At 54.2% G+C, this 23,199-nt stretch overlaps 2 protein-coding genes across 2 annotated transcripts in view; one reads left to right on the top strand and one right to left on the bottom strand.

Moving 5' to 3' along the window:
* The window catches only part of CFAP92 (cilia and flagella associated protein 92 (putative)), a 66,270-nt gene extending 63,467 nt beyond the window's left edge, over nucleotides 1-2,803 (bottom strand). The window contains 1 exon segment of the mRNA XM_089919803.1: nucleotides 2,265-2,803. Coding sequence (XP_089775929.1) covers nucleotides 2,265-2,526 — 262 coding nt within the window. The 5' untranslated portion in view covers nucleotides 2,527-2,803.
* An 8,972-nt stretch (nucleotides 2,804-11,775) lies between these two features.
* EFCC1 (EF-hand and coiled-coil domain containing 1) overlaps nucleotides 11,776-23,199 on the top strand; it is a 32,724-nt gene continuing 21,300 nt past the window's right edge. The window contains 2 exon segments of the mRNA XM_089919826.1: nucleotides 11,776-12,943; nucleotides 14,366-14,652. Coding sequence (XP_089775952.1) covers nucleotides 12,248-12,943; nucleotides 14,366-14,652 — 983 coding nt within the window. The 5' untranslated portion in view covers nucleotides 11,776-12,247.

Genomic DNA, 23,199 nt, shown 5'->3' on the forward strand with positions numbered 1-23,199 from the left:
TAAGACACTGATGAAAGAAATCAAAGACGACACAAACATATGGAAAGATACACCACATGTTCTTGGATTGGAAGAGTCAATAGTGTTAAAATGACCATAATATCTAAGGCAATCCACAGATGCAACACAATCCCTATCAAACCGTCAAAGGCATTTTTCACAGAACGAGAACAAGAATATACATTGGAGATAAGACAGTCTCTTCAATAAGTGGTAAGTGGTGCTGGAAAAACTGGACAGCTACATGTAAAAGAATGAAATTAGAACATTCTCTAACACCATACACAAAAACAAACTCAAAGTGGATTAAAGAGCTACACGTAAGACAGGATACTATAAAACTCCTAGAGGAAAACATAGGCAGAACACTCTTTGACATAAATTGCAGCAATATGTTTTTGGATCCGTCTTCTACAGTGATGGAAATATAAGCAAATGGGACCTAATTCAACTTAAAAGCTTTCACACAGCAAATGAAACCATAAACAAAATCAAAAGATAACCTAAGGTCTGAGAGCAAATATTTGCAAATGATGCTACCAACAAGGGATTCATTTCCAAAATTTACAAACAGCTCATGCAGCTCAATATCAAAAAAACAAACAACGCAATGAAAAAATGGGCAGAAGACATAAGTAGACATTTCTCCAAGAAGACATATAGTTGGCCAACAAGCACAGGAAAAGTTGCTCAATGTCACTCATTATTAGAGAAATGAAAAATCGGAACTACAATGAGGCCTCACCTCACACCAGTCAGAATGGCCATCATTAAAAGTCCACAAACAGTAAATGCTGGAGAGGGTGTGGAGAAAAAGGAACCCTCCTACACTGTTGGTGGGAATGTAAATTGGTGCAGCCACTGTGGAGAACGAGTATGGAGGTTCATTAGAAAACTAAAAATAGAGTTACCATATGATCCTGCAATCCCACTCCTGGGCGTAGATCTTCAGAAAACTGTAATTCAAAAAGATACATGTACCACAATGTTCACTGCAGCACTGTTTACAATAGCCAGGACATGGAAGCGACCTAAATGTCCATCGACAGAAGAATGGATAAAGAAGATGTGGTACATATACACAATGGAATATTACTCAGCCATGAAAAGAATGACATCATGCCATTTGCAGAAACATGGATGGACCTAGAGATTATCAAACTAAGTGAAGTCAGTCAGACAAAAACAAATATTATATATCACTTAGATGCAGAACCTAAAAAAAGGAAACAAATGAACTTATTTACAAAACGGAAATAGACTCACAGACATAGAAAACAAACTTAATGGTTACCAAAAGGGACAGTAGGGGAGGGGAGATAAATTAGGAGGTTGGGATTAACATATACACACCACTATATATAAAATAGATAAACAACAAAGACCTACTGTATAGCACAGGGAGCTATACTGCATATCTTGTAATAACCTACAATGGAAAAGAATCTGAAAAAGAACATGTATGACTGAATCACTTTGCTGTACACTTGAAACTAAGACAACATTGTAAATTAACTATATTTCAATTAAAAAGCTGATATAAAAAAAGATAGTCCACCTTAAAAAAAAGTGGAGTACTTTTCTCTGCCCTTAATCTTGGGGTTCAACCATGTGCCTTGCTTTGGTCAATAAAATGCCTGCAGGTGGGAGGTGTCCAAAGACCTGAAGAGTGCTGGGGTGACTGGGCTTGCCCTCTTTTGTGCCCTGCCTTTCCATGACAGGAATGCGTCTGGGTTGCCCACACATCCGAGAGGAGGATGACAGAGACAGAAGCAGGGCAGAGCTACTGCAGGAAGCCCAGCCTAGATCAGCTGGCCTGCTCACCCAGGACAGGGATTTCTGTTTGAAGCCAATGAAATGGGGAGTTGTTTGTATTTGTTACACAGCGGTTTTGGGCAGTAGCTGATTGCCTTTGCACTCAGAGATTTTGATCCAATAATCTGAGTCTGTATTTAAACAAGGAATTAGATGATGCACAACCAGCTTATGGGGGGAAAAAATGCCTTAACCTCTCCGTCACTTCTTTATTTTCAAAAAGCAGAAATAACAACACCTGCTTCTTGGGGTTTTGAGAGGACTGAGTCTGTGAAGCCCATAAACTGTTCCTTGCCTGGACCACAGTGGGCCCTAAAGTGGCAGTTCCTTTCCGGACCTCTGCTCCTGTCACTGGCCACCCTACTTAGGGAGCCAGCAGAGGGAGCACGGGCGCCCTACACTCCTGGGAGAAGGTCACTGGTACACTCCCTCTCTGCTGTCACACTTACCGGCGGTCGCTGGGAAGGCCAGAGAGATGATGAACTTGCAGGGGACGACGTGGGGCACGTCCGAGTCGAAGGTGCTGGCAGGCCCTTCTGAGGACTCGCCGCTGCACTGGTGGCCGGTGGCCGACTCCTGGGCCCAGGCCCTAACCTTCAGGTTCTCCTCCACTTCACACTCGCTCACGGACTGGTAAAAGCTGCCCATGGAGGACACGGCCCCCATGCTCGCCTGGTCCTCGTCCTCCCACTCACAGGCCGGCAGCCACATGCGGCAGGGCGGCCCCCGTGGCCGGCACTCCCGGCTGCAAGGAAATAAAGGCACGGCCGTCACCACCACTGCTCCCAGGAGGGAAGCCCTGCCTGCCCCCTCCTCGCCCCGTGCCTTGTCCTGTTCCGGGCTGACCAGCCAAGGCCTCAGACACTGCCTGGCACGCAGCGGACACTCAACAGAGATTAGATGAACCTCAGAGAATGGTGCCGTCGGTAATCGTGATAATCAGCAAAGCCAGTGTCTCCAAATTGAGTCCCATCCTCCCGGCCCCAGCTGTTCCTCCTTTCACGATCAAAGTTAATCATTCAGCACGTCTGGAATGCCTGCTCCAGGTGAGTGCAATTCCCCAAGAACCACAGGGAGGGGTGGGGGGTGAGGGCCTCGGGTTACCTGTGCCAAAGCACAATATGACCTTGGTTTGGGGGCAGCACGCGCAAGAGCCTGCTGAGGCCAAGGAGGGCGAGGACCCCGAGGCAAGACCCGACCGAGCACTGAGTACTGGGCTCCGGGCACAAGCGCCCTCCACGGACGCCGCACGCCAGCAAACGCTAAGAAGGGGCTGCGCAGCCGGAGCGGGGGCCGGGGAGAATGGAGGGGGGTACCTGCGGCACCTGTGAGCGGACGCGCTGGGCAGGCGCGTGGGCTCAGACGACGGCGTCGGTCAGCTCGCACAGCAGCTGCACAGCCTCCTCACCGAGGAGGCTCAGAGGACCTGGTGCGTCCACCCGGGCAGGGAGGCCCGCAGGAGCCGCCTCGCCGCTATGTTTGGCGGTTGCTAGGAGACGCGCGTGGCCACAGCCCCGGGGCGGGGCTCCTCTCCTGGGGGCGGGGCTCCCCGCCTCAGTCGCTGGTCCCAGGCCAGGCGCCCAGACAAGGTCCAGCAGAGAGTTGTATACAAATGCAGAACCAGCTGCCTTTATGCCTTCAGTTATTCGCTTATCCACTCAGTCCTTTTCTTTTTTTGGATGCGGACCATTTTTTAAGTCTTTATTGAATGTTTTACAATATTGCTTTTTATGTTTTGGTTTTTTGTGGTTTTTTTGGCCGTGAGGCATGTGCCATCATAGCTCCCCGACCAGGGATCGAATCCACACCCCCTGCATTGGAAGGCGAAATCTTAACCACTGGACCGCCAGGGAAGCCCCCATTCAGTCTTTCAGGAATTCCTGCTCTGAACGTGAGCACCTATTATGCGCCTGAGCCTTACCTGCAGTACAGGGGAGAGGCATTGCCAGCTCCCCACTACAGCTCCATCAGCGGCCCCCTACCGTTCTTTGATGAAGGCAAAGGAAGCACCGGGCTCTGCAAACTCAGATGACCCGACCCCACCCCACCCCCCATCCTCTCTGGCACAGACTCTCTGCTTCTGTCACTGATGTCCTTCAAACATCATGAGAATTCTTTTCAGTCATCATGAGCCCCAAACTCAGCGATGAGGAAACCGAGGCTTAGAGAGGTGAAGCGATTTGCCTGAGGTGGTCACACAGGTATATGGCAGCACTGGATTGAAAGCCAGACTATCTGACGGACACCCTGCCCCCCACCCCCAGATGAGAGACCCCTAGCTGCTGCTCCCGATGTAGAAGACCACAGACCACCAAAGGGGCTGCGGCGGAGGGACATATCGCAGAAGCGACTGCCCGGAGGGGTTGGGGCAGGCTTCACGGAAGAGGTGACAAAAGCCAAACTGTGGGGTCTGCCGGGCGAGGAAAGCAAGGGGAGGCATTCCAGGCAGAGGACACAGCATATGCAAAGGCCAAGCAGAGTGAAAACGTGTGGCAAGTTCAGGGAAGGGATGATGAGGCTGGAGTGGCGCACAGGGGCCCCGGTACCAAGCCCCCGGGCAGTAGTTTGTTCAAGCGAATGGGTGCGGAATCTCCACACACACTTCGCTGTCGCAGAAACTGAGGCTCTGAGATGAGACACAACCTACCCGTGGCCAAAGAGCAAAACTGTGGACGCAAGCACCCTCCCTCCCGTGCCCACCTCCCTAGGCCGTCCCCAGGGGCTGGGGACAGTAGTCCAGTATTCCAGAATACTTCCCACTGACGGGGGCCCTCCGACATTCCTCAGGTTCGATCAGTCTAAAAAACTGAACCTTAAGAACAGCTGTGAGGTGAAGTCTCCAAATGGCAGTGAGGTCCCCTGGGGAGAAGGACTCAAGTTTCACCACTGAGTGCCATGACACCCTGTCCAACAGCCTGCAGACTACCGTCCATAAGCAAGGAAGTACTAAAAAGACACACCCAGGGTTGCAAGGGGAAAAGGCTACTAGGATACACCAGCTCCCAAAAGGCCCCATTAACAAGAGCCGGTCAGTGACACCACCCTCCCTGGGACAGACAGCAGGCCTCCTGCCCGTCAGGTGCCACCTGCTGCCTGAGGCTGGTTTTGCTCCAAAGGGTCCTCGATCACCCTGTTACCAAGGGCAGCAGCCAACCTCCCCAGCATCTCCTGTGGGGCGGCCCTGAACTCGGGCTTGAGAGGTCTTAGACCAAAGAGCCTTGGTCCTGGATGTGCATGAGAATCACCCAGGATCATGTCAAATCTTCAATCCTGAGGCTTCACTCCAGACCTGTGGAATTGATTCTCCAGAGGTGGGGCTTAGGAACTGGTGACGGATTGTATTTTCCAAACACCTCAATAGATTCCCTCCCACCCTCTCTTCCTACAGTGTGATGTCAACACTCTTCACATCCCGTGGTGGGTCTAGTCCCCTCCCCCTTGAACCCAGACAGAACTTTTGGACCACCTCAGCCAACAGAGTAGGGTGGAAGTGACACTCGGTGACATCTGAAGCCAGGTCATACGAATTCCATGTGCTTCTGCCTTGTTCTTTGGGGCGCTCACTCTAGGAACCCAGCACCATGTTGTGAGGAGGCCCAAGCAGCCTCATGGAAAGGCCACGTGTAGATGCTCTGGCCAACAGCCGGCAGGGTTCCCGGCCAACTGCCAGCCTCACTGCCCAAAATGTGAGAGCCAGACCTCGGGTGATTCCAGCCCCCAGCCTTTGAGTCACCTGGCTGACACCATGTGTAGCAGAAACCAGCTGTCCCCATCAAGCCCTCTGCAAATTGCAGATTTATCAGCAAAGTAAGTTACTGCTGTCCTAACCCAGTAAATTCGGGGATGATTCGTTGTGCAATAATAAATAACTGGAACAGAACGCTTGTTTGTTAAAGTCACCTCCACCAAGATCCCATTGCACAGCCAAGATTTGGAACCACTTCCCTGAGGGAGGTAGTGTCCAGGTCAAGAGCCGGGGCATCATGGGATGGAATGAAGGCAAAGGTGTGCCACCTGAGACTCAGGCCCGAGGGGCAGGTCTACAACCTCCCCTCGGCGAAGACGGCTTCAGGGCTGGCAAAGTCAGAATAGGACAGGAGGAAGGGCAAAGTCACATTGCAAAGGGGCACCCCGTGGAGTGCAGCCATCTGAGGGCGATCTGTCCCTGCTCCTTCTTCCTCCAGGGCAGTGGAGCGCCAAAGCTCCCACGGCACCCAGAGAGCTTCTGAAGTGATTGCAAGACTCTGGCAGCTGGAAGCATACACCCATCTTCTTCTTGCCATCCCTCTCCTAAGCAAAGCACCCCCGCCACCTTATAACAACTTTACTGAGGTGTATTTCATATCATACGGTGCACCCATTTCAAGTGTATAATTCAATGATTTTTAGTAACTTCACCAAACGGTGAAATCATCACCATAAACAAGTTTTAGGACATTTTCATCTCCCTAATAAGATCCTCCGTGCACAAGTTTCACCCAAAAGTACTATAATTAATTAAAATTAATCTCTGTTCCCACCCCAAGCTCTAGACAACCATTAATCTACTTTCTGTCTCTAAAAAGGTGCCTTTTTCTGAACATTTCCTATAAATGGAGCCATAAATCCATTTTGTCTATCCAGCCATCAGTTCGTGGACATTAAGGTTGGACATGTAGACATTTATGAAGACGCTGCTAAGGACCTTCACATGAGGGTCTCTGTGTGGACAGATGTTTTCGTTTCTCTTGAGTAGAGGCATCTAGCAGTGGGAGAGCTGGGTCACGTAGTATGCTGCATGTATGGATCAGGCTGTATGCTTATCATTTACTGACAAACTGTTCTCCAACGTGGCTGCACCATTTCACATTCCCACCAGCAACGTGTGAGGGTTCCTATTTCTCTACATCCTCAAAAACATTTATTGTCCGTCAGTTATTATCGCCATTCTCGTGGGGGTGAAATAGTCTCTCACTGAGGTTCTGCTTTGTATTTCCCTAATACCTAACAGTACTGGGATCCTTTCTCGTGCTTATTGGCCAACCATATATATTCTTCTGGGGAATGTCTGTCCCTGTCTTTCACCCATTTTTCGATTGGGTTGTTTGTCTTCTTCTTATTGAGCTGTTGGAGTTCTTTGTCAATTCTGAATACAAGGCCCCTACTGGGCATGTGTTTTGTCAAGATTTTCTCCCAGTTGCCTGCTTGTCCCGTCATTTCTTAATGGCGTCTTTATCACTGCGCTTTGAAGTGCAAAAGTTCTGAATTTTGATGAGATCCAATGTACTGATTTTTTTTCTTTTTCTGGACCATGTGTTTGGTGTTGTATCTAAGAAATCTTTGCCTAACCCAGGCCCATTTTGAATAGAGGGAAGTCAAACTTGGCGTCTGAACACTAAGCAAATCCACTAACCAAGACTCCTAAAAATGTAAAAGCTTTGACACTAAAACCGATGGCTCTCGGAGAATCCCAGACACTCCAGGGGACTGTACAGAATGACACAAACTTTCTGAAAAACAGTTTGACAACATCAAGAGCTTATAAAATGTCCACACTCCTTGGCCCTGCAGTAAAGCACCCAGGAAATAGAGCCAACCGTTCACAGTGTTGTTGGAATGGAGAAAAACTGCAAACCACCTCTATGTGCACCTATTGGGACGACAAAGCTCCTTCCGGGTCAGTCCTAAGAGGGAGTGTGGACCAGCCTTTGAGAATAACGTTACCCAGGAACGGTAATGATGGCGGAGCCATTTAGGAAGATGGGTGATGTGCAGAGACAGATCCCATCAGCAGCATTTCAACTTGTTTCTTTATGTCACATTGAAGGAGGTGCAACTGACATCCTGTAAAATTCAGCCTTGTAAGCGCTCTGCAGGTGTATGCAGTCGTGAAACTACCACCCCCCCGAAGATATAGAATGTTTTCACCACCCCCAAAAGTTCTTTCATGCTTAAATGCATGGAAAACATCTGAAAACAAACACATCAAAAGAACCCTGTGTTCTTCTCTTGTTGGCACAAGGGGGGATGGTTTTTTTTTGCTCTTTAGCACTTTGCTGGGCTGTTTGTAGACACTGTGAACAATATACTATTTGGAATGGCTCAAACAATACTGAGCTGACTTCAGAAAAATCACTTCTCTCCGCTCTCCCCGACGCAGACACACACCCATCCCCCAGCTCACACAAAAGCGCAGGAGACATCTGAGTTTGCTCACTTTGAGCCTTAAACAAAAACCTTGTGGGTCCAACCCGGATGATTTCAGAGGCGCCTGGTAACACTGCCCGCAGACAGACAGGCCTGACAGCGCCCCATTATCAACCCGGACTCCCCTGCCCCCAAGGAGCTGCGGGGGGCAGAGGCCAGGCGATGGCTCCACGTCAAGACATTTAAAGTCTTTCTTTTCAATACTGACTGGCCCAGAAAAGTTCCTGTTCAAAGGATTCCTTCCGCAAAAGCCATCGCCAGCTGCAGCAACGGGGGTAGTCTCCCCTGGGTCACCAGCTCTCAGCATCAACATGAAATTGAATCAGATTCCTCTACAGAGCCACAAGAGGGAGGGGATATGGGGATATACGTATATACACGCTGCTTCACTTTGCTGTACAGGAGAACCTAACACAACACTGTAAAGCATTTATACTCCCATAAAGATGTGGGGAAAAAAAAGTCCAGAGTCAAGTTCCAGCATCCCGTTTTTTTTTTTTTTTCTTTTTCTTTTTAATTTGGCTGCACTGGGTCTTAGCTGCGGCACGCGGGATCTTCGTTGGCGTATGTGGGATCTTCAGTTGCGGCAGGCATGCGGGCTCTAGTTCCCTGACCAGGGATTGGACCTGGGACCCCTGCACTGGGAGGGCAGAGTCTTAGCCACTGGACCACCAGGGAAGTCCCCAGAGTCCTGTTCTAAGTGCAGACAGCAACGTCCCCGGCAGTGGGACTCCCGGCCTAGAAGTTTCTACGGTCCAGCTGGGAGTCCAATCAACCTAACATCTGGAGTCTCACTGACTCCAGCATCTCTGGGCGCAAGGATGCTTGAATCCCAGGGATGCCAGCTACATGTAGTTTTCCTTCTGATGCAGTGTGTCCACATCTATAAAGTGACATAATTAGTGCCTACTTAATGCCAGGTCCTGTGCTGGGCATGGGGGTACCAGGTCTCTGGGCTTGTGAAGCTCAGCCCTCGTGGCAGGCCTGCAAATAAGTGGCAATGTGGTACAATGCTGTTTCTTAAAATACAAGTTAAGAAGTACGTCTCACCTGTAGGCAATGAAATCGTATGGAGAGCCTCATGCCACACTGTGCCCGGCAGCAGCTGCGGGCAGGCAGCTCAGAAGGGGGCTGGAGCTCTTCTCTTAGTGTGCCCGACACCAAGCCCGGCGGACAGACAGGCAAGCGTCCCTCCCCTCACGGCTGATAGTGCGTTACAGGGAGACAGACAGACGCACCAGGCAAGAGAGTCTGTTAGGGGCGCAAAGGGCTTGCAATGTCACCGAAGGCCTCACTGAGGGGCTGACGCTGGAGCAAGGGACTTGGAGGTGAGGGGGCGGGCTGTAAACATCTGGGGAAGCAGATGCAAAGGCCCTGAGGTGAGTTAGAAGAACGGCAAGGAGGTCAGTGAGGGAGGCATTGAGGGAGGTTACGGGGGACACGGGCGCACACTGCACTGGGCCTTTAGTCCCTGAGAGAGGGAGATAACAGTGGGTGCTGAGCGAAGGAGGGCGTCCTCTGGCTGTGGAGGACAGAAGTAGGAATTCAAGGGCACTTCTTGGGAGGAGGCTGTTGCAGTGATACAGGTGAGAGATGCTGGGGGTTTGGTGCAGGGTAGCAGTGGCGCGGGAAGAGGGGATCAGATTGGGGGTGAGCTCTAAAGGTGCACGGCCTGACAGACCGGATGTGGGCGTGAAAGTGACAGAAGAACCCACGACGGTAGGGATTTGCCAAGGGAGGCTGGAGGCCCCACGAACTGAGATGGAGGTGTTGGAGGGGAGGAAGGGAAGGAGTCCAGGACTGAGAACATCTGTATTCCTTTACCCATTGAGAAATACATGAATTACACTGCTGGTAGGAATGAAAATGGTGCATCCACTTTGGAAAATGGCCTGGCAGGCCCTCAAAAGTTAAACAGAAAACTACCACACAACCCAGCAACCTCACCCCTAGGTATATACTCAAGAAAAGTGAAAATGTATGAACACACAAAAATTTCTACATGGATGTTTACAGCAGCATTACTCATAACAGCCAAAAAGCGGAAACAATCCAAGCGTCCATCGACAGATGAACGGATAAACAAAAGGTGGTCCATCCATACAATGGAATATCACTCAACAATAAAAAGGAACGAACCGCATGCCAGCTACAACCTGGTTGAAGCTGGAAAACGTTCTCAAAAAGGAGCCAGTCACAAAAGGTTACATATTGTGTAATTCTGTTTGATACACAATGTCCAGAATAGTCAAATCCATAGAAACAGAAAATAGTGGCTTCCTAGGGCCGGGAGTTGGGAGTGGAGGTAGGAAACTGGAGCAGCGGGCGGGCTACCTGGTACAAGGGTTTTTTTTGGGGGGGGGGTGAGTGATGAGAATGTTCTAAAAATGAAATTGTGATGCTGGTTATATGTTCTATAAATATACCAGAAACCGCTTATTAATATACTTTAAACGGGTGAACTTTGTGGTCTGTAAATGGCAAATAAAGTATGTCTTCCCCCCCCCAAAAGAAAAAGAAAAAAGAAACAAACAAAAACATCTCCTTTGTCAAAAAGAGAGATGTTACACTGAAAGCCAAACTCCTCCGACCCCTGGAAATAACGACTGAATCTGTTTGTGAATCCCTCCATCTTTTTCTATGCGCTTACATACACATGTCCTCCCAGAAAATATTTAGTACCGTTTCGTGTGGGTTTATTGTTATTGTTGCTTTTTTCTCTCATCCTTTCGTGGTGATTCATCCCGGCTGCTGTACCAATGGGCAAAATGTTGTCTCCAGTTTCTCACTATTATAAACAACGATGCAATGAACATCCTGTACACATGTGTTTTTTCTAAGGCAGAAGCCAAGAATTGGAGTTGATGTAAAATTTTTTGTCAAATTGCTACCACTTTAATAATTTTTTTTTAAATGCACACCCAAAATGGTTGGGGAGAAGCATCTAACTCCTTCCTGGGTGAGGTGTGTGGTGGGCACAGTCTTCAAGAATGACTAGAAATTTGCCAGATGGACAAAGTGCTTATTCTGGGGTACTGCAGCAGAAGAGATAGAATTTTAGTGCTTTTTCAAATTCCAGGATTTAACATTTAAATTCCTAGAGCTGTACACAGGCCAGATTCTGCCCATCGTATAGCCAAAGGCAGTTGAAGAAATCTGCCTCTTACTCCTGCGAGGCTGGATGAGGGTTCCCAGCGCAGGTATCAGGTTAGGACATCTCTACACCTCTCTTGTCAAAAAAAAAAAAAAGGAAAAGCAGCCTTACATTCACCTGAGAGGCTGATTTTTCTTTCCTCTTCCAGAACGGTGTTCTAAGGCACCAGAGGAAATGTTGGCCAAACAGCTACCTGGTAGCCTAACCCCAGCTCAGAGGTGGAATTCCGGTCACAGGGCCAATCCACTCCCCAGGCACAAACGGGTGAGAAGACGGAAGGCCACGGCTTTCACACACACACACACACACACACACACACACACACACCCGCTTCAACACACACAGAGCTTAGAGAGCAAGGGTCCGGCTCAGATCGGCTTCTATCCAGCGGGATGGCCCTAACGCATCCCCTCACTTCTCGGAGCTGGGTTTTCCTCTGCTCTAGTTACCACGTGAGGCCCTTTGCACCAGCCCTGGTGGAGTGAGAAGCGGGTTTAGGAACCCAGTCGCTGAATTTAAGGGGAGGGGGGCTTCTCCGTACTTACGGGAGTACGGCCCCAGCTAGCTTGCGGGGCTACCCTTGAAAGGTTTTCTGGTGAGAAGGGGTGGAGTGACGCGTGGGCGCGGAACAGACCTGGGGGCCACCCTCCAGCCCTCCCCAGCTTCCTATCCCGAGCCCACCCCTTGTCCCCGTCTCGGGGCACACTCTCTGCACAACGCAGCTAGGTGGAGAGCGGGGGAGTTGAAAGCAGACAGACCGGGAATGGGAGGAAAAGAGGGGATGCCAGGGACGCCCCGGGAGTGATGAGGGGAGAAGAGTGCAGGGGTCACCGAGAGAAGCGAGATCAGGAGGGAGACCAGGCAGTGGTGGCCCCGCGGGGGTCTCGGGGCTCCTGGGTCCCCTAACCAAGCCCCCTCACAGCCAACCCGGGGAAAACACAAACGCCCTGCCAGGCCTGCGCAGCTGCTCGACACGGCCCTCGGCGCCGCTCCAACCAGACCGCCACCGCTAAGCCCCTCCTTTCAAGAAACTCTGGGGCCGCCCCTGGAAGTGGCGGGGCGGAGGGACCCGAGGAGCGGCGTTTGGCGGCGATGGAGCCCAGCGGCCCGGGCACGGGGACCGGCGTGGAAGGCGCGGCGGGCGACCCGTACCAGCGACCAGCGCGGCGCACACAATGGCTGCTGAGCGCCCTGGCGCACCACTACGGGCTGGACCGAGGCGTGGAGAACGAGATCGTGGTGCTGGCCACGGGCCTGGACCAGTATCTACAGGAAGTCTTCCACCACCTGGACTGCCGAGGCGCCGGCCGCCTGCCCCGCGCCGACTTCCGCGCGCTCTGCGCGGTGCTGGGGCTGCGCGCCGAGGAGGCTGCCGCCACCTGGGAGGCTGCCGGGGATACAGCCGCGAGAGACACGAACTCTGGGGATGTGATCGCTGGGGTGGCCACCGATGGGGACGCGGATGCGGAGGAGGAGGCGCGCCTGGCACTGCGCGCCGAGCCGCCTGAGCTCACCTTCCGCCAGTTCCACGCGCGCCTCTGCGGCTACTTTGGCACCCGCGCCGGGCCCCGTCTGCCCCGCGGCGCTCTCAGCGAGCACATCGAGACGCAGATCCGCCTGCGCCGTCCGCGCCGCCGCCGCCGAGCGCCCCATACGCCCGGCTCCGACGGCGGCCCGGACAGCGAACGCCTGGCGCGCTTGGAGGAAGAAAACAGCAGCCTGCGCGAGCTGGTGGAGGACCTGCGGGCCGCGCTGCAGAGCAGTGACGCGCGCTGCTTAGCACTGCAGGTGCACCTGGTCCCGGGGCGGAGGGTGACGACGGAATGGGGCGGGGGGTGGGGGGCATTTGACAGCGGGCTGGCTGCAGAGCCCCTGCTGTGCAGAGGAAGAGGACGGGGGGGGGCCGCAGGGGCGGGTGAAGGACAGCCCTCCCCACTTCAGCCTACTTGCATCCTGTCCCTAGCCACCCCATTCCACTCCAACACACTCTAGTCCCCTCCCCTACTCACATCACACATTCCAGCCCCCCAAAACTCCAGTCCCTCAGAGAAAACCATTCCGCCACCACACACACACACAGCCCATCTCATCCTGCCTCTCTGACCCAGCCGTGGACCCTCGCAGGAAACCTGGTCAGTCTCACACACATACGCCTCCAGAGCTCTCCGCGGTGCCAGGATTCCAGGAGGCCTAGGAGATAAGGTGTGAGGAAGGCCTGTCCGCACCCTTAAGGAGCTAACGAGGTACACCGGCAGCTCGGTGCAGTCACTCAACGAACATTGGAGGGCCTCCCTCAGGGCCAGGCCTGGTGTCCCAATGCTAGATAGTGTCACTGTCGACCAGGCAGGTCTGGCCACTCAGCGCTGCGGGGGCCAGGCACTGAGAGAGGCATGGACCCAGCCCGGGCATCTGCAATTCAGTCAACAAGCACTCGAGCGCTGCGCCCAGCCGTGTGTCAAAGGCCATGGGGGGGTGGGGGTCAGACGAGGACCAGACGGCCTCTGACCCAAGGGACCACAGGCCAGGAGGGAGCTGACGTTCTAGTAGCCCTGCCCGCTCCCCACACAGCCCGGGGTCACAGCCCTGAGGGGTAGAGAGAGGCCAGGGAGTGCGCAGGAGTGCAAGGCGCGGATTTCAGGGGCCACGGCCAGCGGGCATCGGAGAAGCCAAGTCCGGGGCGGGAAAGTACTGCCATTGTGTGGAGTAAGATCGTCCAGGATCATTAGTTCCCCAAGTATTTGCTGAGCACCTACTGTGTGCCAGGCCTGTTTTAGGCGCCGGACGCCCAGCAGTGAACACGACAGAAGAAAACCGCACCCTCAAGGAGGCGGCTGCCTAGCAGCAGACAGCGAGGAGGGCCGGGAACGCCCATAGAGGGCTCCCCAGTCTAGGGCGTGGAGGAGCACGAGGGAGCGGCGTGCCCTGAGGGCCGGAGGTGGACAGAGAAGAGTGCAGGCGTTTGGGACTCACTGGAACTGTGCAAACAACAGAATATGGGCTTTGTGCCTCAGTGGCCCGCATCCATTAAAAGGGAGTGACATGAGCTCCCGCCTCGGTAGAGTCAGGGCGAGGGTTAAACGAGTTCAGATGGGCCCAGGGCGGCGAGCACGAGCGCGAGAAACGTGCCGGGTTGCTCTGCTCACGCGCCCTGGTCCGGGTGGGGTCTGGCGCGAGGCGCTCACCGCCTGCCCTGCTGCCCTGTTCCGGCAGGTCGGCCTCTGGAAGAGCCAGGCGGGCGCCCAGGAGCCGGCGCACGGCGGGCCCGAGGCGGCGGCGGCGCGGGAGCTACGGCAGGCGCGGGGCGCGCTGACGGCAGCCGAGGCCCGCGCGGGGCGCCTGCGCCGGGGCCAGGCCGAGGTGCGGCGGCGCGCGGAGGAGGCCCGGCAGGCAGTGCTGCGCAGCCTGGCGCGCGTGCGCGAGCTCGAGGCGCTGGCGCGGCAGGTGCCCGGCCTGCAGCGCTGGGTGCGGCGGCTGGAGGGCGAGCTGCGGCGCTACAGGTGAGCCGGCGGCCCGGGTGCCCCAGATCAGCTCCCGTTCTCCTGAACCTCAGGTGCGCTTTCCTCCCCTCAACTCGTCCCCGTGTCGTTCACGTCTTCAGGTATTCACCCACCCATCCATCCGTGGGCCTGTTCACCCATAAAGCCCCTCCATTTGCCTATTCGCTGGGGGTAATAGGATATATTTGTTCTTATTTGTTCTTTGATCCGTGCAATAACAAAGATGATAACAGCTAACACTTACCGAGCACCTAAGGTGTGCCAGGCTCTGAGCCAAGCACTTAACCTCACTGAGTCCTCACAGCCACCGGACCTGTGAGGTAGGTACCGTTATGTCCCCATTCTCCAGGTGAGGAAACAGATGCGCAGTGATCCCTTGTGCTAGCTCCACCAGGGTAGGAAGCTGGGCTCGGGACCAAGGTTCAAGTCCTGGCAGGGCCTCTGACAGATGTGTGACTTTGGGCAAGTCATGGCCCCCCTCGGAGTCCCTGTTTCCTCTTGGATGGAACAGAGCTTGGGGCCCCTGCCTTCCAGGGAGGCTGTGAAGAGGCAGTGAGGCCCTGCCTGGCTCACTTAGGTGCTCGGTAAACAGAGCTCCCTCCCTTTCAAATCACAAGGCACCCGGCCTGCCTGCCTTCCACATTTACTGAGCACCAGCTCTGCACAGGGACTATGCCAGCCACAGGGGGTGTCATTCTGAACAAGACATTCCGCAGTCCTCACCCTGAGCAGCACTCGTGAGCGTGTGAGGTCCCCACGTGAGCAAATGTGTGGCAACAGCAAGCTGCCTGCTGTCAGGGAGAGCAGGGCCCTCGTCGTGCCTGCTGCAGGCTCAGCCAGCACCTGCACACCTGACCCGGGAGTGGAGTGCTGAGGGTGGGACGTTACCTGGAGAGATGGGCCAGGGAGGGGGAGGGGGGAGAGCGTGCTAGAAAACGGGAACAGTGTGGGCCAAGCGCAGAGGCAGGAGGGGCCTTGGCCCGGTCCAGCAGCTAAAACAGCAGCTGGAGGGGTAGAGCTGGAGAGGCAGGCCGAGGCCAGGCCAACCCCAATGGCTGTGACGAGGTCTTCGGCCTTTCCCTCGAGAGAGAGCATGTAGCCATGGGAAAGTTCTAGCAAGGGGGTGACAGGAACAGACTTGCACTGCAAAAAAATCACCCTGGCTACAGCTGTGACAAAGAGATGGAAGGAGAGGGGAAGGGCAGAAGACAGCGGGAGCCGGGCAAGAGGCTGCCGTCCGACTTCAGCCCGAAAGGCAGGCGGTCTGGCCCGGACTGGTGGGCAGGGCAGCCAGAAGGGGTGGCTCTGAACCTAGTTCCTCATCGGGGGGACCATGTCCTTGACTTTTGAGGTGCTCCCAGCGGGGAGACGAGGACGCACCACGGTGGAGAGAGGAGGCCGGCTCTGGGCTAGCCTTCTGCAGCTCCAAATGTCTGGATAGTCACTTCCTGTTTGCGTAGCTGATCGGCCAAAGAGCAGGGCCCGTTGGCTCGAGGCCCGTATCCCGCCTTGGAACTTTCTCCAAGAGGAGAAATAAAGGGTCTCTTCTTTCTTTTGCTCTAAAGTAATTGTCACAGCGTGATTGTAAAAATAACTCCAAACATTGGGATAGCTCTTTACAGGAAAAAAAGTGGATCCATACTCAACGCAGTATTTAATCTAATCCTCACAAGGACTGTTCAAAGGAGAGGTTTTATCCCCATCTTACAGGTTGTGGGAAGTGAGGCTCTGAGAAGTTAAGTGATGTACCCAAGGCCACACAGCCAGAAAGTGGAAAAGGAAGGTCTGTCTGCCCCCACAGCCTGTGTTCTTTCTGTCTTTCCACTTTACCTTTTTTGTTGCTGACTCATGGTTACAAGATGGCTGCTGCACCTCCAGGCCTCATGTCTGCTGTCCAGGCATAAGAAGGACCAGTGATATTGGGGTGGGAAGGATTTTCTTCTAGTGAGCTTTGCCTTTGTATTCAGGGAGAGGCTCCCCCACCTTCTCCCGCCAGAACTTGTACCTCCATCAACTTGGCCAGAACTGCATCACGTGGCTGCCCCTACCTGCAAGAGGGTCTGGTGATATTGATGCCCCGAACAAACCTGAGGCTCTCTTAGGAAGGAAAAAGGGAGCAGATATGCAGAGGCTCCAAAGGAGATGCCCAGTGAATGAGGAAACCAAGGACCAGAGAGTGACCTTCACACGGTGATTAGGGGATGGTTGCCACTTGCTTCCCTGTCCCTAAACCTCACCCAGCCCCAGAAGCAAACCTCCTCTCCCCGTTTTCTGTAGTCAGAGCTTGCAGGTTTGTGGGCTGACTTGCCCCCAAAGCTCTCCCTCTTTGGAGAAAGGAAAGGGGAGGGGATAGGACAGTTGAGAACACTAGTCACGTAGCCAAGCTTGATGGATGCAGAGCTCAGCTGAGCTTCCCAACCCTAAATCAAACCTCCTTCCCCTTCTCTGCCACCTCCTCAAGGGCAATCTCAGCAACTCTCTTCCTCATTGCTCAGACTTCTATTTAGTTCTTTCTCAAACCTGCACCTTCTTTTCCCTCCCACTGAGTCCTTTCCCGTGGGCTCTACCCAGTCCTTTCCCTGTTTCTCAGGTAAACCTCCTCCTGTCACGTCTCTTTGGGGGTGCTGTAACCCCGAGCTTGCCCAGCTCTTCCCGTCGTGATGATGAGTTCCCAGTGTGCTCTGTGGTTGCTGCCCATGAGCCTAGCTTTAGGAGAAGCCAGGATCCTGGAGGGTCCCCCTGATCTCCAGGGTCATGGAGCTCGCCCTCTGCCTCAACCAGGGCCTGATTCTGGGCTGGTTTCTAAATGCGTTTCCTAGCTCAGAGTTTCTCACTACACAGGCGGGGAGAAGTTGAGCTCCGCTCCTTAGGATAACATCCCAAGGTCAGTCAGCAGGGTTTTCCTCGCCTCTGTCTGTGGATGAGATGGCCCTGGATGGCCCCGGGCTTCATGCAGCGGCCTCCCTGTCTTCACTCAGCACGCAGGGTCTCCTGCCCCTTCCCCACTTGGGCGTCAGAACCCAAGTCCTGACCCCTCAGGGGCAATTCAGCTCCATCTCCTGTTCCCACACAAGCTGGGCATCTTACCTTTTTGTTTTTGACCTTGACTGGATTATTTTAAATGGTTATATTCTGTCCAGCACTTCTGTGTGTTTGTACATAGAAAGAGAGCTTCCCATAGCACCTCAATCCACCATCCTGACCAGGAACCTAAGAGAACAGACAGTAAATATTTAAGCCATTGGAAACGCTCATGTATTCGTTCCACGTTTTCTAAGCACCTTCTATGGACAAAGCCCTGTGCGGATACCTGGGTACACAGAGCTGCTACAGGCATGCCCACTGCCCTCTGAGGGTCTCCTGGGCCCGAGTGGAACGGGCCATGAACACACATGTTGGGACACAAACATGCTTTGTGCAGAGGGGCCCCAAGAGAGCAACTGCTGCTTTCAGAACCACGGGGGTCCTGGATCAGATACAAGTATTCCACATGTCAACGTGACCTGCAGCCTCCTGGAGCTGGGCAAAGACCCTGGGCTCACCCAGCCAGCCCAGTCTGCGGAGGATTACCCGGTCCACCACAACCCCATCAGCTTCTGCTTCCACCTCGCCCCAGATGGGAGACTCAACTCCTCCAAATCGCACAAGAGAGTCCCTCCTCCCGGCACATTTGTGAGCATAGTAACCCTGACAGATGATCCAGAGGGGAAGATGCGGATTACGTTGCAATGATGCAAATAGTTTCATATGGAATATTTGACGTCACGACTTATACAGTGTCATTTAACCTCTGCCCCCATCCATCTAGAGTGTTTCCCTGTCACTTCTCCCAAACTACACCCAAACCCTCTCCACCTTTCTCTCCTGTTTTCTCTTTCTTCCTATCAGCCAGGTCTCTTAGATGAGTGCCAGAAAGCCTGACTCAAACTGACTTGCTTAAAAAAGCTGGCTCTCAGTAAAGTTTAAGCATGTCCAGCTTCAGGCATGGCTGGATCCAGGTACTCAAACAATGTCACCAGGATATGGAAGCCGTGCTTCACTCTCAGGCAAGTTCTCTCCCCTGGTAGCCTCTGGGGCACTTACATCTCGAAAGGTCACCTCTTGTCTGAGCTATCCCACTGGAGTGCCAGGCTGAGCCTCAATGGACAAACCTGGAAACATGTTCATCCCAGAACCCATCAGGGGGCCAGGATGATTGGATGCTCTGATTGACCAAACTTGAGTCACTTACCCACCAAACATATACAAACCCACAGCCAACCCTGTCGAACTCTGAGACTGAGAGCCTCCCAGGAGAATCACGGGAGCACGTATCCCAGACGTGTTAAATAACACACACCCCTGCCTTTGCTCCTCTCGGGAAGCCACAGCCCAAATCCCCTTTCTTGTCTCGGGAACAGCCCACCTGTGGCAAGTGGAGAATCTGAGTGGAGGCCCCGGAAGGAAGCCTGCTTAAACGCAGGACAGGCTTGTTTCAGAGTCAGCTCTCCCAGGCTGCTGAACGTTTTGGGGTAGCTGGGGGCACTCTGCACCGTCACCAACCTTTCCTGTCTCAGTGCTTCAGAACCTGCTGGGAGGATGGGCCAAAAGGATCCAGATTACTGGCCTCCTGGCCCAGCCCGTGAGCCCTCCTAGGGAAGTACGATGTCTTGACGTTGTTTGGCCCAGCACCAGGCCAGGCCCAGGGCTCCCAGTAAGATGGTGAATGAACAAGTGAACGGACCAACAAGCATATGGATGGATGCAGCCTCAAAAACGTCTTGGCAGAAAGGGCATGGGCGTGCAGGAGTCAAGCACCAGGCGAGCCCTGAGTGGTCCAATGGCCTGATCCTGCTTCGAGGGGAACCATCCTCCACCCGGTGACTAGATTCTCTTGAAGCCCCGTGTCTCAGCCATTTCTCTGCCCTGCCGCCCCTTGCTCTGCGCCACGGAGGAGAAGCTGGGCCTTTAAGACACCTGGGCAGCTGCCTGGGGCCGGCACTGCTGGGCAGGGGCTGGGCTCCAACGCCCAGAAGACAGAAAAGCTAGCTCAGTTGGAGCCGGAGGAGGGGCCGCCTCTGTGGCTTTGTGTCTTGTCTGGGAAGGATGAAAAGGCTGGGATGGATGGGGGGGAGGGAGGCGTAGGGCAGCTCACTGGGCCGGCCGCCATGCTGAGGACACAAAGATGAGGCCTTGGAGGGCCACCTCTTTTCTTCCACCCCAGTGCAGCAGCCCGGCCTGATGGGGGGTGGGCACAGAGTCAGTGGGTCAGGAGGGAAGCAGACGGGCGGGGGGCGCCATCTGGAGCTGGGGGGCTGCTGGCTGCGGATTCCTTTATCCTTAGAAGTGAGCGTGTGGGTGGCCGCTAGTGGGAATTGAGGCCTTTGTCCAGGGGACAATACCCCGGACTCACAAAGGGACACTGCTGGCCCAGCACCTGCTGCAGGCCCACCCGGGGCCGTTGAGATGCAGAGGGGGGCTCGGTGGGTGGAGGGCCAAGCTCGGGAGGCCCAGCCCAACCTGGGCTTGAATCCCAGCTTTTCCAGATCTTTATGGTGGGACCTTGAGCTGGCCCCTCCCCCTGTGCCTCAGTTACCTCATCTGTGAAGTGGGGTGGGGCCCTGTTGCCCTGGACGTGTGTGTTCAGTGATGTGGGGGCAGGGAGGTGCAGGCTGAGCAGGCAGCTCTGGGCTCTGACCTGCCTCAGTCTTTTTTTTTTAAAATAAATTTATTTATTTATTTACTGTCTCCTGCTGCGTTGGGTCTTCGTTGCTGCGTGTGGGCTTTCTCTAGTTGCGGCGAGCGGGGGCTACTCTTTGTTGCGGTGCACGGGCTTCTCATTGCAGTGGCTTCTCTTGTTGCGGAGCATGGGCTCTAGGCGCACAGGCTTCAGTAGTTGTGGGACATGGGCTCAGTAGTTGTGGCTTGCGGGCTCTAGAGCGCAGGCTCAGTAGTTGTGGCGCACAGGCCCAGCCGCTCCGTGGCATGTGGGATCTTCCCGGACCAGGGCTCAAACCCGTGTCCCCTGCGTTGGCAGGTGGATTCTTAACCACTGTGCCACCAGGGGAGCCCATGTCTCAGTCATTTTTGCTTCTGTGAGCCTCCTTTTCCTCATCTGTAAAATAAGGGTGACAAGAATAATAATGATTATTATATTCACCTCATAGGGAATTTGAAGATAAAGTGCTAATACGTACAAAGCACTTAGAATAACGCTTAGCCTTGAGAAAACTCTCGATGAATGCTGGAGATTATTATTTTATTTCTCCCTTATCACAGTACCCCCCATAAACAGTAATGGTAGTGGTCGTTGGTGTTGCTGATATGAACAGAGTCTGGCCCCAGAGAACCCTATGTGTGTGGCGACCACCACAAGGAGTGGACAGTGTCAGCTGAGTGTCAGGGTCCTACCGGAATTGCACAGTGTGGGCAAGCACAGGACCCTGACCCCAGCGTGAGTGACGATGGCTAGGGCATCTCTCGGGGGAATGCCATCATCTGAGCTGGGTGTTGAAGGATGAGTAGGAGTTTTCTGAGGTATCGCAGATTCAGGTTGCCGTGAGTGCAAAGGCTTGGAGGTGTGAAGGCCTTGGTGCCTCTTGGGAACAGGGAGACGTATTGTGGCTGGCGGGTTTGAGGTGGAAAGTGGCAGGAAAGGAAGCTGGAAGGGCAGGCGAGGATGGCGAAGGGCCCTGAGCACCAGGCTGAGGCACGAGGCCTTCACCCCAGAGAACGAGGGAGACAGAGAAGGGCTCGAAACAGAAGTGATCACTTTGAGCTTCAGAGCAATGCTTCAGGCTGCCTGTGAAGGACAAATGGGCAGGAGGGGAGGTGAGAGGCAAGGAGGCTGGTGAGGAGACCATTTCTGGGTCCAGCGCCTGAGAAGAGACGGACCACCAGCCCCACACCTGGAGGCCTTACCTGGAGCTGGGCAGAGCCTCAACCTGCCATTCTCCATCCTAGGTCAGAGACCTCCTCAGGGACAGCACCTTAGGATTTGCAGGGTGAAACAGGCACTAGAGCCACAGGCAGCAGCCAGGTCGACAAGGGGGACCTACCTCTGGGTGGAGGAGCCAGCAAGGGGTCACCCAGAGCCAGCCGTGGTGTCCTCACCTCGTGTTGGGTTGGGGAGAGCAGACACGAGTGGCCGCACTCCGATGTGTCGTGGGCACGTTGCGCGCTGCAGGCTGGATGGTGAGCCAGGACCCCAGGGGTCAGTGGGAGTGAGAACCATGCCTCGAGAATCTTACCTGGTCACGCTCACAGTCACGGACCCCCAGGAGCCCAGTTCAGCAAAGGATCCCACTGCGCACCGGCTGAGGAGGGGGATGTCAGATGACTGTGGTTCCTCCTGAGTCCTCAGGGTCCGGCCGGGACACAGGAAGCCTTCGATGGGGGATTACCGGACCTTTTATCCCCCTGCTACATCACCCTGAAATTGCAGCCAGAGTTTGCTAAGAAGCCACACCGCCTGGACCTAAACTCAAGTCCCACCTACAATTTCTCACTGCATCCCCGACACCTCTAGCTCCACTGGCCACAGGTTACCCACTACGGCCAGCATGGCACGTGGGCGGTCACACCACACCTGCGTAAAGATGACCTTCCAGGGGCAGCTGGGAAGACATCTCTAGCGGTGGGGATGCCCTTCAGCCGAAAGTTACAGGAACTCACCTAACAGTGCTTGGAACACGCTGGGGTTTGGGTTTCATTGTCTGCTCCTGACCAGAAGCCCGGGGCGGGCTCTGTGATGAGTCTTTGCGATGTGCCTCAGACACATGGCCTCCACAACGCTATTAAAGGCAGAAAGCACGGGACATCTGTTCGTTTCTATCCAGAAAAGCAAGGCCTGCCCAGAAACCACAAGTGCACGTCCGTGTGAGCCCAACAGCCAGGGCGGGGCCCCAGAGGGCAGCGGAGCCGGGGAATGAGTACAGGCAGTGAGGGGGGAGGAGCCGGGGACCACCTGTTGAGTTGTTCGATGGATAGAGTCCCTCCCTGAGGTGATCTGGCCAAGGTCACCCAGGCAGTCAGGGCATAGCCCAGGCTGGACTCAGTCCTCAAGGGCCCAAGAGTCCTGGGCTCTCGCGCTGCTTCCCTCGGGGCTCGGGAACAGGCCTCGGCTCTGTGCCTTCGAGGTTAGTTGGGGATGCTCTGAGACCCTACGTTTGCGAGCCCTGCTTTCCCAGTTCCAAGCCAGGCGGGTGGCCTCAGGCACACAGACAGGTGACAAGAGGACCACGATATCGGTTTCCCAGGTCAGGGGCAGCCGCACAGGACCCGGGGTGTCCTGAAGTGCAGACCACTCAGTCGCCTTTGGCCACCGCCTGCTTTATCCATCTTCTTTGGTGCCTTGACACTTCTTGAGAGGCTCTGACTCTACCTGTTTTTGCCTCCGTTTGCTCATCTGGAAAATGAGGTTAGTTTCAGTGCCTACGTCATAGGCAGGACTTAAACGAGATAACGTGTAAAAAGCACTTCGACTTGTGCCTGGTACACAGTAAGTAGTCCACCAATTTCATTGTCATCAGTTGGCACTTACCTGCAGGGAGCAGACTTTAAATCCCG

This window comes from Delphinapterus leucas, chromosome 10, assembly GCF_059928025.1.
Source record: "Delphinapterus leucas isolate spDelLeu-1000000601 "Yukka" chromosome 10, BTC_Dleu_Yukka2, whole genome shotgun sequence".
Taxonomy (NCBI): Eukaryota; Metazoa; Chordata; class Mammalia; order Artiodactyla; family Monodontidae; genus Delphinapterus; species Delphinapterus leucas.